Source organism: Salmo salar, chromosome 17, assembly GCF_965601325.2.
Source record: "Salmo salar chromosome 17, fSalSal1, whole genome shotgun sequence".
Classification (NCBI taxonomy): Eukaryota; Metazoa; Chordata; class Actinopteri; order Salmoniformes; family Salmonidae; genus Salmo; species Salmo salar.
Window position 1 is genome coordinate 33,877,501 of NC_138307.1, and position 12,500 is coordinate 33,890,000.

The 12,500-nt window shown below is 45.0% G+C and overlaps 1 protein-coding gene across 1 annotated transcript in view; it reads right to left on the reverse strand.

The window, feature by feature from the left end:
• The window catches only part of LOC106591129 (protein diaphanous homolog 3), a 667,062-nt gene that overhangs the window by 196,305 nt on the left and 458,257 nt on the right, over window positions 1-12,500 (reverse strand). The window contains exon 26 of the mRNA XM_082963749.1: window positions 2,927-3,091. Coding sequence (XP_082819875.1) covers window positions 2,927-3,091 — 165 coding nt within the window. The remainder of the gene's footprint in view (window positions 1-2,926; window positions 3,092-12,500) is intronic.

Below are 12,500 nucleotides of genomic sequence, written 5' to 3' on the forward strand. Positions count from 1 at the left end.
TGGGGACAAAGATCGTACTTTTTGGGGAAATGTCCTCTGGTCTGATGAAACAAAAATAGAACTGTTTGGCCATAATGACCATCGTTATGTTTGGAGGAAAAAGGGGGAGGCTTGCAAGTCGAAGAACACCATCCCACACATGAAGCACGGGGGTGGCAGCATCATGTTGTGGGGGTGCTTTGCTGCAGGAGGGACTGGTGCCCTTCACAAAATAGATGGCATCATGAGGGGAGGAAAATTATGTAGATATATTAAAGCAACATCTCAAGACATCAGTCAGGAAGTTAAAGCTGATCGCAAATGCGTGTTCCAAATGGACAATGACACCAAGCATACTTCCAAAGTTGTAGCAAAATGGCTTAAGGACAACAAAGTCAAGGTATTGGAGTGGCCATCACAAAGCCCTGATCTCAGTCCCATAGAAAATGTGTGGGCAGAACTGAAAAAGCGTGTGCGAGCAAGGAGGCCTACAAACCTGACTCAGTTACACCAGCTCTGTCAGGAGGAATGGGCCTAAATTCACCCAACTTATTGTGGGAAGCTTGTGGAAGGCTACCCGAAACGTTTGACCCAAGTTAAACAATTTAAAGGCAATGCTACCAAATACTAATTGAGTGCATGTAAACTTCTGACCCACTGGGAATGTGATGAAAGAAATAAAAGCTGAAATAAATAATTATCTCTACTATTATTCTGACATTTCACATTCTTAAAATAAAGTGGTGATCCTAACTGACCTAAAACAGGGAATTTTTACTAGGATTAAATGTCAGGAATTGGGAAAAACTGAGTTTAAATGTATTTGGCTAAGGTGTATGTAAACTTCCCACTTCAACTGTATGTTTTTAATAAAATCACTGTAAAAAAACAAGCTTCAGCATACATGAAGCCCCCAAAAAATAGCCAATTTAACTAAATGTCTCCCCCAAGGAGAGAAGTTGACAGTAGGAAGAGACCGTAGAAGAGCACAGAGGCTCATGGGATTGAGAAGCGAGAGGAGCGTAGTCGAAGGCGCCACGGGAGTAGAGAACATTAACATTCAGTACCACGCAGGTTAATTCACCAAATTTGAACATTTCAATTATGAAATCATTTAAAATAATAAAAGCAATGAGATTTGTCTCATCGTAGCAGTCAAGTAGAAAATAACATGGCATTTCAAATGTTCAGAGAGAGAGAGGGTACAGAGAGATAGAGAGAGACAAGAGACGAAGAGAGAGACAAAGAGAGAGAAAGACAAAGAGAGAGACAGAGACAGAGTGAGAGTGAGAGAGGGAGGTACAGAGAGAGATAGAGACAAGAGAGGAAGAGAGACAAAGAGAGAGAGACAAAGAGAGAGAAAGACAGAGTGTGAGTGAGAGAGCCTGCCTCTCTTCTGAAAGATTACTCTGAGGCTAACATGCAAGGTTACCACCTTGACCCCATAGATTACAGTTAGTTGATATGGAGACTGATTACAGTTAGTTGATATGGAGACTGATTACAGTTAGTTGATATGGAGACTGATTACAGTTAGTTGATATGGAGATGGAGACAGATTACAGTTAGTTGATATGGAGACTGAGGGAGACAAATTACAGTTAGTTGATATGGAGACAGATTACAGTTAGTTGATATGGAGACGGATTACAGTTAGTTGATATGGAGACTGATTACAGTTAGATGATATGGAGATGGAGGCATATTACAGTTAGTTGATATGGAGATGGAGGCATATTACAGTTAGTTGATAGGGAGACAGATTACAGTTAGTTGATATGGAGACTGAGGGAGACAGATTACAGTTAGTTGATAGGGAGACATATTATAGTTAGTTGATATGGAGACTGAGGGAGACAGATTACAGTTAGTTGATATGGAGACTGAGGGAGACAGATTACAGTTAGTTGATAGGGAGACAGATTACAGTTAGTTGATATGGAGACTGAGGGAGACAGATTACAGTTAGTTGATAGGGAGACATATTATAGTTAGTTGATATGGAGACTGAGGGAGACAGATTACAGTTAGTTGATATGGAGACTGAGGGAGACAGATTACAGTTAGTTGATAGGGAGACATATTATAGTTAGTTGATATGGAGACTGAGGGAGACAGATTACAGTTAGTTGATATGGAGACTGAGGGAGACAGATTACAGTTAGTTGATATGGAGACTGAGGGAGACAAATTACAGTTAGTTGATATGGAGACTGAGGGAGACAGATGACAGTTAGTTGATATGGAGACTGATTACAGTTAGTTGATATGGAGATGGAGGCATATTACAGTTAGTTGATATGGAGATGGAGGCATATTACAGTTAGTTGATATGGAGATGGAGGCATATTACAGTTAGTTGATATGGAGATGGAGGCATATTACAGTTAGTTGATATGGAGATGGAGGCATATTACAGTTAGTTGATATGGAGATGGAGACTGATTACAGTTAGTTGATATGGAGCCGGAGACAGATTACAGTTAGTTGATATGGAGACAGATTACAGTTAGTTGATATGGAGACTGAGGGAGACAGATTACAGTTAGTTGATATGGAGACAGATTACAGTTAGTTGATATGGAGACTGAGGGAGACAGATTACAGTTAGTTGATATGGAGACTGAGGGAGACAGATTACAGTTAGTTGATATGGAGACTGAGGGAGACAGATTACAGTTAGTTGATATGGAGACGGATTACAGTTAGTTGATATGGAGACTGAGGGAGACAGATTACAGTTAGTTGATATGGAGACTGAGGGAGACAGATTACAGTTAGTTGATATGGAGACTGAGGGAGACAGATTACAGTTAGTTGATATGGAGACTGAGGGAGACAGATGACAGTTAGTTGATATGGAGACTGAGGGAGACAGATGACAGTTAGTTGATATGGAGAGAATCATATGGTTTAGATAAAGACAGACAGACTGATCTCCACTCACCAGGAACATGGTTCTGAAGCTGCTGAGATCTGTGAATAATTCCTCTACAGAGGTCTTCTTGGAGTCCATAGCAAAGTAGTCCAGCATGTTCTGATAGAGGGTTCCCATGTTGCCGTGCATGATCTTCAGTTTCTGGTACTGCTCTCTGGCCGACGTGGCAAAGCTGTGAAGGTCCAGAGTTAAGGCTGAAACAGGACTGGAGTTAGTGCTTCCTGTATTTTACAATTCCACTTCAGTCATTTAGCAGATGCTAAAGAATAGTCACAGGACTGGAGAGAGAGAGAGAGAGAGAGAGAGAGAGAGAGGGAGAGAGAGAGAGAGGTAAAGGTGACGACTAAAACACTCAGGAGAGGTCAGGAACAACACACAGGACTAAATGGAGAAGAGAAGAGAAAGAGAGGTAAGAGGTCTCTCTCTCTCTGTACTCTCTGAGAATGAGGAGGGGGAACTACCAGAGAGTCCAATACACATCTCTCTCTCTCTGTACTCTCTGAGGACGAGGAACTACCAGAGAGTCCAATACACATCTCTCTCTTTCTCTGTACTCTCTGAGGACGAGGAACTACCAGAGAGTCCAATACACATCTCTCTTTCTCTGTACTCTCTGAGGACGAGGAACTACCAGAGAGTCCAATACACATCTCTCTCTTTCTCTGTACTCTCTGAGGACGAGGAACTACCAGAGAGTCCAATACACACTCTCTCTCTCTCTCTCTCTCTGTACTCTCTGAGGACGAGGAACTACCAGAGAGTCCAATACACATCTCTCTCTTTCTCTGTACTCTCTGAGGACGAGGAACTACCAGAGAGTCCAATACACATCTCTCTCTTTCTCTGTACTCTCTGAGGACGAGGAACTACCAGAGAGTCCAATACACATCTCTCTCTCTCTCTGTACTCTCTGAGGACGAGGAACTACCAGAGAGTCCAATACACATCTCTCTCTCTCTCTCTGTACTCTCTGAGGACGAGGAACTACCAGAGAGTCCAATACACATCTCTCTCTCTCTCTGTACTCTCTGAGGACGAGGAGGTGGATTGACCAGGAGTGTGTTCTAGTGTCCTTCTCTCTTTATCCCCCCCCCCCCCCCCCCCCCCCACACACACACACACACACACACACACACACACACACACACACACACACACACACACACACACAGAGGAGCATGTGCAGCGAGGTGATCAGGCACACAGGAACAAAGGACGGAGAGGAGGAGGAGGGAGAGCCTTTGAAGCAGATGAAAGTGGACTCAACACAACAGAGATAATAGGTAGTGGACTGGTACATACAGGAGGAGAGGAGCAGAGAAGGAGGATGAGGAGGAGATGAGGAGAGGAGGAGGAGATGAGGAGAGGAGGAGGAGATGTGGAGAGGAGGAGATGAGGAGAGGAGGAGGATGAGGAGAGGAGGAGGAGATAAGGAGAGGAGATGAGGAGATGAGGAGAGGAGATGAGGAGGAGAGGAGGAGGAGAGAAGGAGGGAAGGAGGAGGAGAGGAGGAGGCCTTTCCTGTGGCTCAGTTGGTAGAGCATGGTGTTTGCAACGCCAGCATGGTGTGCAACGCCAGGGTTGTGGGTTCGATTCCCACGGGGGGCCAGTACAAAAAATAAAATAAATAAATAATAATACAAAAATGCATGAAATGAAATGTATGAAATGTATGTATTCACTACTGTAAGTCGCTCTGGATAAGAGCGTCTGCTAAATGACTAAAATGTCAAATGAGGAGGAGAGAAGGAGGATGAGAAGGTAGTCTTGGAGAACAGTTGAAGGGGTCAGGGTTGAAGGTTCAGTAAGGATGAACATGTGAGGAGAACAGCAACAGAGCACATCCGTCCAACGACCTGGAGTCAACCAAGCAAACAATCACACACACACACACACACACACACACACACACACACACACACAGACAGACACAATTGAAAATGTCAGCAAAACGTCACTCACTCAAAGATAATTGTGAGACAAACCACCCCTCCTCCTCACCCCTCCCCTAGTCAAAGTCACACCCCTCCTCCTCACCCCTCCCCTAGTCAAAGTCACACCCCTCCTCCTCACCCCTCCCCTAGTCAGTCACACCCCTCCTCCTCACCCCTCCCCTAGTCAGTCACACCCCTCCCCTAGTCAGTCACACCCCTCATCAATATATACAGACTGGTGGGAGGAGCTATAGGAGGAAGGCTCATTGTAATGTCTACAATGGAATCAAAAGTAACGGGGTCCAACATGTGGTTTACAGACATTACAATGAGCCCGTCCTCCTATCGCTCCTCCCACCAGCCTCCTCTGACGTACAGTACCAGTCAACAGTTAGGACACACAGACTCATTCAAGGGTTTTTCTTTATTTTTTACGATTTTCTACATTGTAGAATAATAGTGAAGACATCAAAACTATGAAATAACACATATGGAATCATGTAGTAACCAAAAAAAGTGTTAACCTGTTGGGTCTAGGGGGCAGCATTTGCACGTCTGGATAAAAAAAATGTACCCGATTTAATCTGGTTACTAATCCTACCCAGTAACTAGAATATGCATATACTTATTATATATGGATAGAAAACACTCTAAAGTTTCCAAAACTGTTTGAATGGTGTCTGTGAGTATAACAGAACTCATTTGGCAGGCAAAACCCTGAGACATTTTCTGACAGGAAGTGGATACCTGATGTGTTGTATTGACTTTAAACCTATCCCATTGAAAAACACAGGGGTTTAGGAATATTTTGGCACTTCCTATTGCTTCCACTAGATGTCACCAGCCTTTACAAAGTGTTTTGAGTCTTCTGGAGGGAGATCTGACCGAACAAGAGCCATGGAACGGTGATGTCCCATTAGACACCTGGCGCGCTACTTCATGTTGGGTACCCTCGTTCCAATACGTTATAAAAGACTATGCATTCGTCCACCTTGAATATTATTCATGTTCTGGTTAAAAAAGGCCCTAATGATTTATGCTATACAACGTTTGACATGTTTGAACGAACGGAAATATATTTTTTCCCCTCGTTCATGACGAGAAGTCCGGCTGGCTTACATCATGTGCTAACGAGACGGAGATTTTTGGACATAAATGATGAGCTTTTTTGAACAAAACTACATTCGTTATGGACCTGTGATACCTGGAAGTGACATCTGATGAAGAGAATCAAAGGTAATGGATTATTTACATAGTATTTTCGATTTTAGATCTCCCCAACATGACGTCTAGTCTGTATCGCAACGCGTATTTTTCTGGGCACAGTGCTCAGATTATTGCAAAGTGTGATTTCCCAGTAAGGTTATTTTTAAATCTGGCAAGTTGATTGCGTTCAAAAGATGTAAATCTATAATTCTTTAAATGACAATATAATATTTTACCAATGTTTTCTAATTTTAATTATTTAATTTGTGACGCTGACTTGACTGCCGGTTATTGGAGGGAAACGATTTCCTCAACATCAATGCCATAGTAAAACGCTGTTTTTGGATATAAATATCAACTTGATAGAACTAAAAATGCATGCATTGTCTAACATAATGTCCTAGGAGTGTCATCTGATGGAGATTGTAAAAGGTTAGTGTATCATTTTAGCTGGTTTTATGGTTTTGGTGACCCTGTCTTTGACTTGACAAAACATTACACACAACTCTTGTAAATGTACTGTCCTAACATACTCTAAATTTATGCTTTCGCCGTAAAACCTTTTTGAAATCGTAAAACGTGGTTAGATTAAGGAGATGTTTATCTTTCAAATGGTGTAACATAGTTGTATTTTTGAAAAATTTGAATTTTGACATTTATTTGGATTCAAATTTGCCGCTCTTGAAATGCACCTGCTGTTGATGGAGTGCACCACGGGTGGCACGCTAGCGTCCCACCTAGCCCCAAGAGGTTAAACAAATTATATATATATATATATATATATATATATATATATATATATATATATATATATATATATTTGAGATTTCTTCAAAGTAGCTACCCTTTGCCTTGATGACAGCTTTGCACACTCTTGGCATTCTCTCAACCAGCTTCATGAGGTCGTCACCTGGAACTCCCTCAACCCCCGCAAAAGAAGAAATATAACTGGAAGAATGCCCTGTCATTTTACAAATAAATCTCTTCCTCCCCCTGCTACTACATCTCTTCCTCTTTCTCCCCCCTGCTCTCTCTACATAATCCCCACCCTGAGAAACTCCCCCTCTGTCTCCAACAACAAACTACCAGAAACCCACTCTCCTCACTGGAAAACATATGAGTTGAAAACACTGTACTCTGAGTATAGATGGTAGTAACACGGTGTACTCTGAGTATAGACGGTAGTAACACATTGTACTCTGAGTATAGACGGTAGTAACACGTTGTACTCTGAGTACAGACCGTAGTAACACAGTGTACTCTGAGTACAGACCGTAGTAACACGGTGTACTCTGAGCATAGACAGTAGTAACACGTTGTACTCTGAGCACAGACCGTAGTAACACAGTGTACTCTGAGTACAGACCGTAGTAACACGGTGTACTCTGAGTACAGACCGTAGTAACACGGTGTACTCTGAGTACAGACCGTAGTAACACGGTGTACTCTGAGTACAGACCATAGTAACACGGTGTACTCTGAGTATAGATGGTAGTAACACATTGTACTCTGAGTATAGACGGTAGTAACACGGTGTACTCTGAGTATAGACGGTAGTAACACGGTGTACTCTGAGTACAGACCGTAGTAACACAGTGTACACTGAGTACAGACCGTAGTAACACAGTGTACTCTGAGTACAGACCATAGTAACACGGTGTACTCTGAGTATAGATGGTAGTAACACGGTGTACTCTGAGTATAGATGGTAGTAACACAGTGTACTCTGAGTATAGACCGTAGTAACACGGTGTACTCTGAGTACAGACGGTAATAACATAGTTGTGACCAGATGTCTGTTGGGTAAACAGAAGTCACATGTTTTATGTTGGGGAAAATGAGTTTAGTATAAAATGAATATTTATATTTTGTAATATTTAATCTTTTTTGAAGTGGGTGTTTTCCATACTTCTGATTACTGAGCCCCCCCCCCCCCCCCACACACACACACACACACACACACACACACACACACACACACACACACACACACACACACACACACACACACACACACACACACACACACACACACACACACACACGAAGATAAATCAACAAAACGAGCTAAACTCATTGAAGTGAGGAAGCACGATGGATCCTAATCCTAGCTGGAAGGTCAGCCTCCCAGTTCACTAAGACGGTGTCATATTTGTCCTTGGGAACGTTGTTACTAATATCCAGTAGCTTTGATGTCGACTTAAATCACTAATCCCTTTAATGAGGGCAGGCCTTAAACTGGCATCTACACAAAGCCAATCAGATCTGACCAATATCAGTGTGTGGGACTGTTTATGTGAGGGTAGATGTGACTGTTTATGTGAGGGTAGATGTGACTGTTTATGTGAGGGTAGATGTGACTTTTTATGTGAGGGTAGATGTGACTGTAGATGTGAGGGTAGATGTGCTGCCAATGTGTGTCGCTGTCGCCGTCTTTGTGCATGTTATCTGCATGTGTGTGTATATATATATATATATATATATATATATATATATGTGTATATATATGTCTGTATCTGTGCGTGTATATATATATATATATATATATATATATATATATATATATATATATATATATATATATATATATATATATATATATATACACACACATGTGTGTGTGTGTATTTTTGTATGTCCTTATCTGTGTGTAGACCAGAGCAGGTGTGTGGGCTACAGAACGACCCATATATCATGTCAACGTTGGCCTTTTCTAGTCTATCAGCCTTCTCTATGGACTCTGCCAACATTCCCTCTACAGAGTAACACTGCTGCTACGCCAGCCATTCCTCACTGGCTGAGACACGAACACTGCTGAGGACACGTCTAGGTGGGGACACGTCTAGCTGGGGACATGTAACAGCTAGCTCCTTATCCAACAGAAAGGAGAGGGGGGGTATTAAGAAATGGATGAACTGACACAGTGACCAAACTCCAGGTGTAACTATTAGTTTAGTAAATTCATTAATAACAAGGCCGGTGTCGACGGACACGGACACAGACACGCACTCAAAAAACAAAAGGCCAGCTAGCTAAACCTGATAGCTAGCTGACCTGTTAGCAAAGATACCGATCACTGAGGCGCAGCGTAAAACTGGTTATCGTTATGAACACGGACCGTTTTCAGCAACGAGCCGTCTGACCTGTGGTGTGACATTAGCTATCGACTGACGTGCTGATTTGACCAATCGCAATCCATCAACCGACCGTTACCAGGGGAAGGAGGAAGTGTTTTAACCTGTCTGAATAAAAAGGTGGGCGGTAGGTTGAGTTACTGAAGCGTCTTCCTGTAAAGCTGATGGATGAAGGAAGGTGTAGATGAGACGGAGAGAGGTGTGTAAAGGGAGGTACAGCCTCTCTCTCTCTAAACAATCTGTTCCAGAAGGATCACGTTTCAACACCACCATTTTTTAAATGACAGACAGCTGAATTAACCAATTGAGTTGTTTCACCCTGACAGCTGGAAGACGTTTCCCCGCCCCGCTAACAGAGAATGATTCATAATTACTGGTTTCATGAGCAGCCGTGATCACAAATCACGACGTGACGTCGGGCCCCATTTGCATTAAATAGATGTTATTTTATATAGTCAAACGAACAGCAGTGGCGACGTCACGTCCTTCCATCCAGTCTTGACATGCTGGAGTGATGCTTCTATGTAAATGTTGTTGATCAGTAGACTAACATCCTTCCTACATGGAGGGGAAACACATGGTTTGTCATCTGGAGGAACGTAGACTCCACTAATCATCAATAGAACATCAATAAACAACGCAGGACAGTCTCCTATGGAATATTCATTCACCTGTATGGTGAGAAGATCGACGGCATCTCACATTTACACCCAGTTTATCAAGACGTTTACCATTCAAATAACATGATTCCCATTTTGTTGTTATGCAGTTATTAATTATTACCATAATCACATATATTGTTTAATTGAATGTGTGGATTAATGTCTACATGGCTGTCTGGGACACTGTAGCAGAACATGTTGAAATGTAATGACACAGAATATTGGACATCGGCCCCTTGACCCCTAAAAATCACTAAATAAATACACGTGAGGGCCTCATCTCTCACTCTGTTCTCCCCTCAATCTCTCCGTTCCTCCCTCAATCTCTCCGTTCCCCCCTCAATCTCTCCGTTCCCCCCTCAATCTCTCCGTTCCCCCCTCAATCACTCTGTTCCCCCCTCAATCTCTCCGTTCCCCCTCAATCTCTCCGTTCCCCCTCAATCTCTCCGTTCCTCCCTCAATCTCTCCGTTCCCCCCTCAATCTCTCCGTTCCCCCCTCAATCTCTCTGTTCCCCCCTCAATCACTCCGTTCCCCCCTCAATCTCTCCGTTCCCCCTCAATCTCTCCGTTCTCCCCTCAATCTCTCCGTTCCTCCCTCAATCTCTCCGTTCCCCCCTCAATCTCTCCGTTCCCCCCTCAATCACTCCGTTCCCCCCTCAATCTCTCTGTTCCCCCCTCAATCTCTCTGTTCTCCCCTCAATCTCTCTGTTCCCCCTCAATCACTCTGTTCTCCCCTCAATCTCTCCGTTCCTCCCTCAATCTCTCCGTTCCCCCCTCAATCACTCCGTTCCCACCTCAATCACTCCGTTCCCCCTCAATCTCTCCGTTCCCCCTCAATCTCTCCGTTCCCCCTCAATCTCTCCGTTCCCCCTCAATCTCTCCGTTCCCCCTCAATCACTCCGTTCCCCCCTCAATCTCTCCGTTCCTCCCTCAATCACTCTGTTCCCCCCTCAATCTCTCTGTTCCCCCCTCAATCACTCTGTTCCCCCCTCAATCTCTCCGTTCTCCCCTCAATCTCTCCGTTCTCCCCTCAATCTCTCCGTTCCTCCCTCAATCTCTCCGTTCCCCCCTCAATCACTCCGTTCCCCCCTCAATCTCTCCGTTCCCCCTCAATCTCTCCGTTCCTCCCTCAATCACTCCGTTCCCCCCTCAATCTCTCCGTTCCCCCCTCAATCTCTCCGTTCCTCCCTCAATCACTCTGTTCCCCCCTCAATCACTCTGTTCCCCCCTCAATCTCTCTGTTCCCCCTCAATCTCTCTGTTCCCCCTCAATCTCTCTGTTCCCCCCTCAATCTCTCTGTTCCCCCTCAATCTCTCCGTTCCCCCCTCAATCTCTCCGTTCCTCCCTCAATCACTCCGTTCTCCCCTCAATCTCTCCGTTCCTCCCTCAATCTCTCCGTTCCCCCCTCAATCTCTCCGTTCCTCCCTCAATCTCTCCGTTCCCCCCTCAATCTCTCTGTTCCCCCTCAATCTCTCTGTTCCCCCCTCAATCTCTCTGTTCCCCCTCAATCTCTCTGTTCCCCCCTCAATATCTCTGTTCCCCCTCAATCTCTCCGTCCCTCCCTCAATCTCTCCGTCCCTCCCTCAATCTCTCCGTTCCTCCCTCAATCACTCTGTTCCCCCCTCAATCTCTCCGTTCCTCCCTCAATCACTCCGTTCCCCCCTCAATCTCTCCGTTCCCCCCTCAATCTCTCCGTTCCCCCTCAATCTCTCCGTTCCGCCTCAATCACTCCGTTCCCCCCTCAATCTCTCCGTTCCTCCCTCAATCACTCTGTTCCCCCCTCAATCTCTCTGTTCCCCCCTCAATCACTCTGTTCCCCCTCAATCTCTCCGTTCTCCCCTCAATCTCTCCGTTCCTCCCTCAATCTCACCGTTCCCCCCTGAATCACTCTGTTCCCACCTCAATCTCTCCGTTCCCCCTCAATCTCTCCGTTCCCCCTCAATCACTCTGTTCCCCCCTCAATCTCTCCGTTCCTCACTCTCTATCCCAAATTACAGCTCAATTGATGGCACTATTTTATGTCTGGTCCGGGCTGCCCTCTTCCTTCCTCTCCATCTCTCTAGTACGGGCTGCCCTCTTCCTCCCTCTCCATCTCTCTAGTACGGGCTGCCCTCTTCCTTCCTCTCCATCTCTCTAGTACGGGCTGCCCTCTTCCTTCCTCTCCATCTCTCTAGTACGGGCTGCCCTCTTCCTTCCTCTCCATCTCTCTAGTACGGGCTGCCCTCTTCCTTCCTCTCCATCTCTCTAGTACGGGCTGCCCTCTTCCTTCCTCTCCATCTCTCTAGTACGGGCTGCCCTCTTCATCTCTCTAGTACGGGCTGCCCTCTTCCTTCCTCTCCATCTCTCTAGTACGGGCTGCCCTCTTCCTCCCTCTCCATCTCTCTAGTACGGGCTGCCCTCTTCCTCCCTCTCCATCTCTCTAGTACGGGCTGCCCTCTTCCTCCCTCTCCATCTCTCTAGTACGGGCTGCCCTCTTCCTTCCTCTCCATCTCTCTGGTACGGGCTGCCCTCTTCCTCCCTCTCCATCTCTCTAGTACGGGCTGCCCTCTTCCTTCCTCTCCATCTCTCTGGTACGGGCTGCCCTCTTCCTCACTCTCCATCTCTCTAGTACGGGCTGCCCTCATCCTTCCTCTCCATCTCTCTGGTA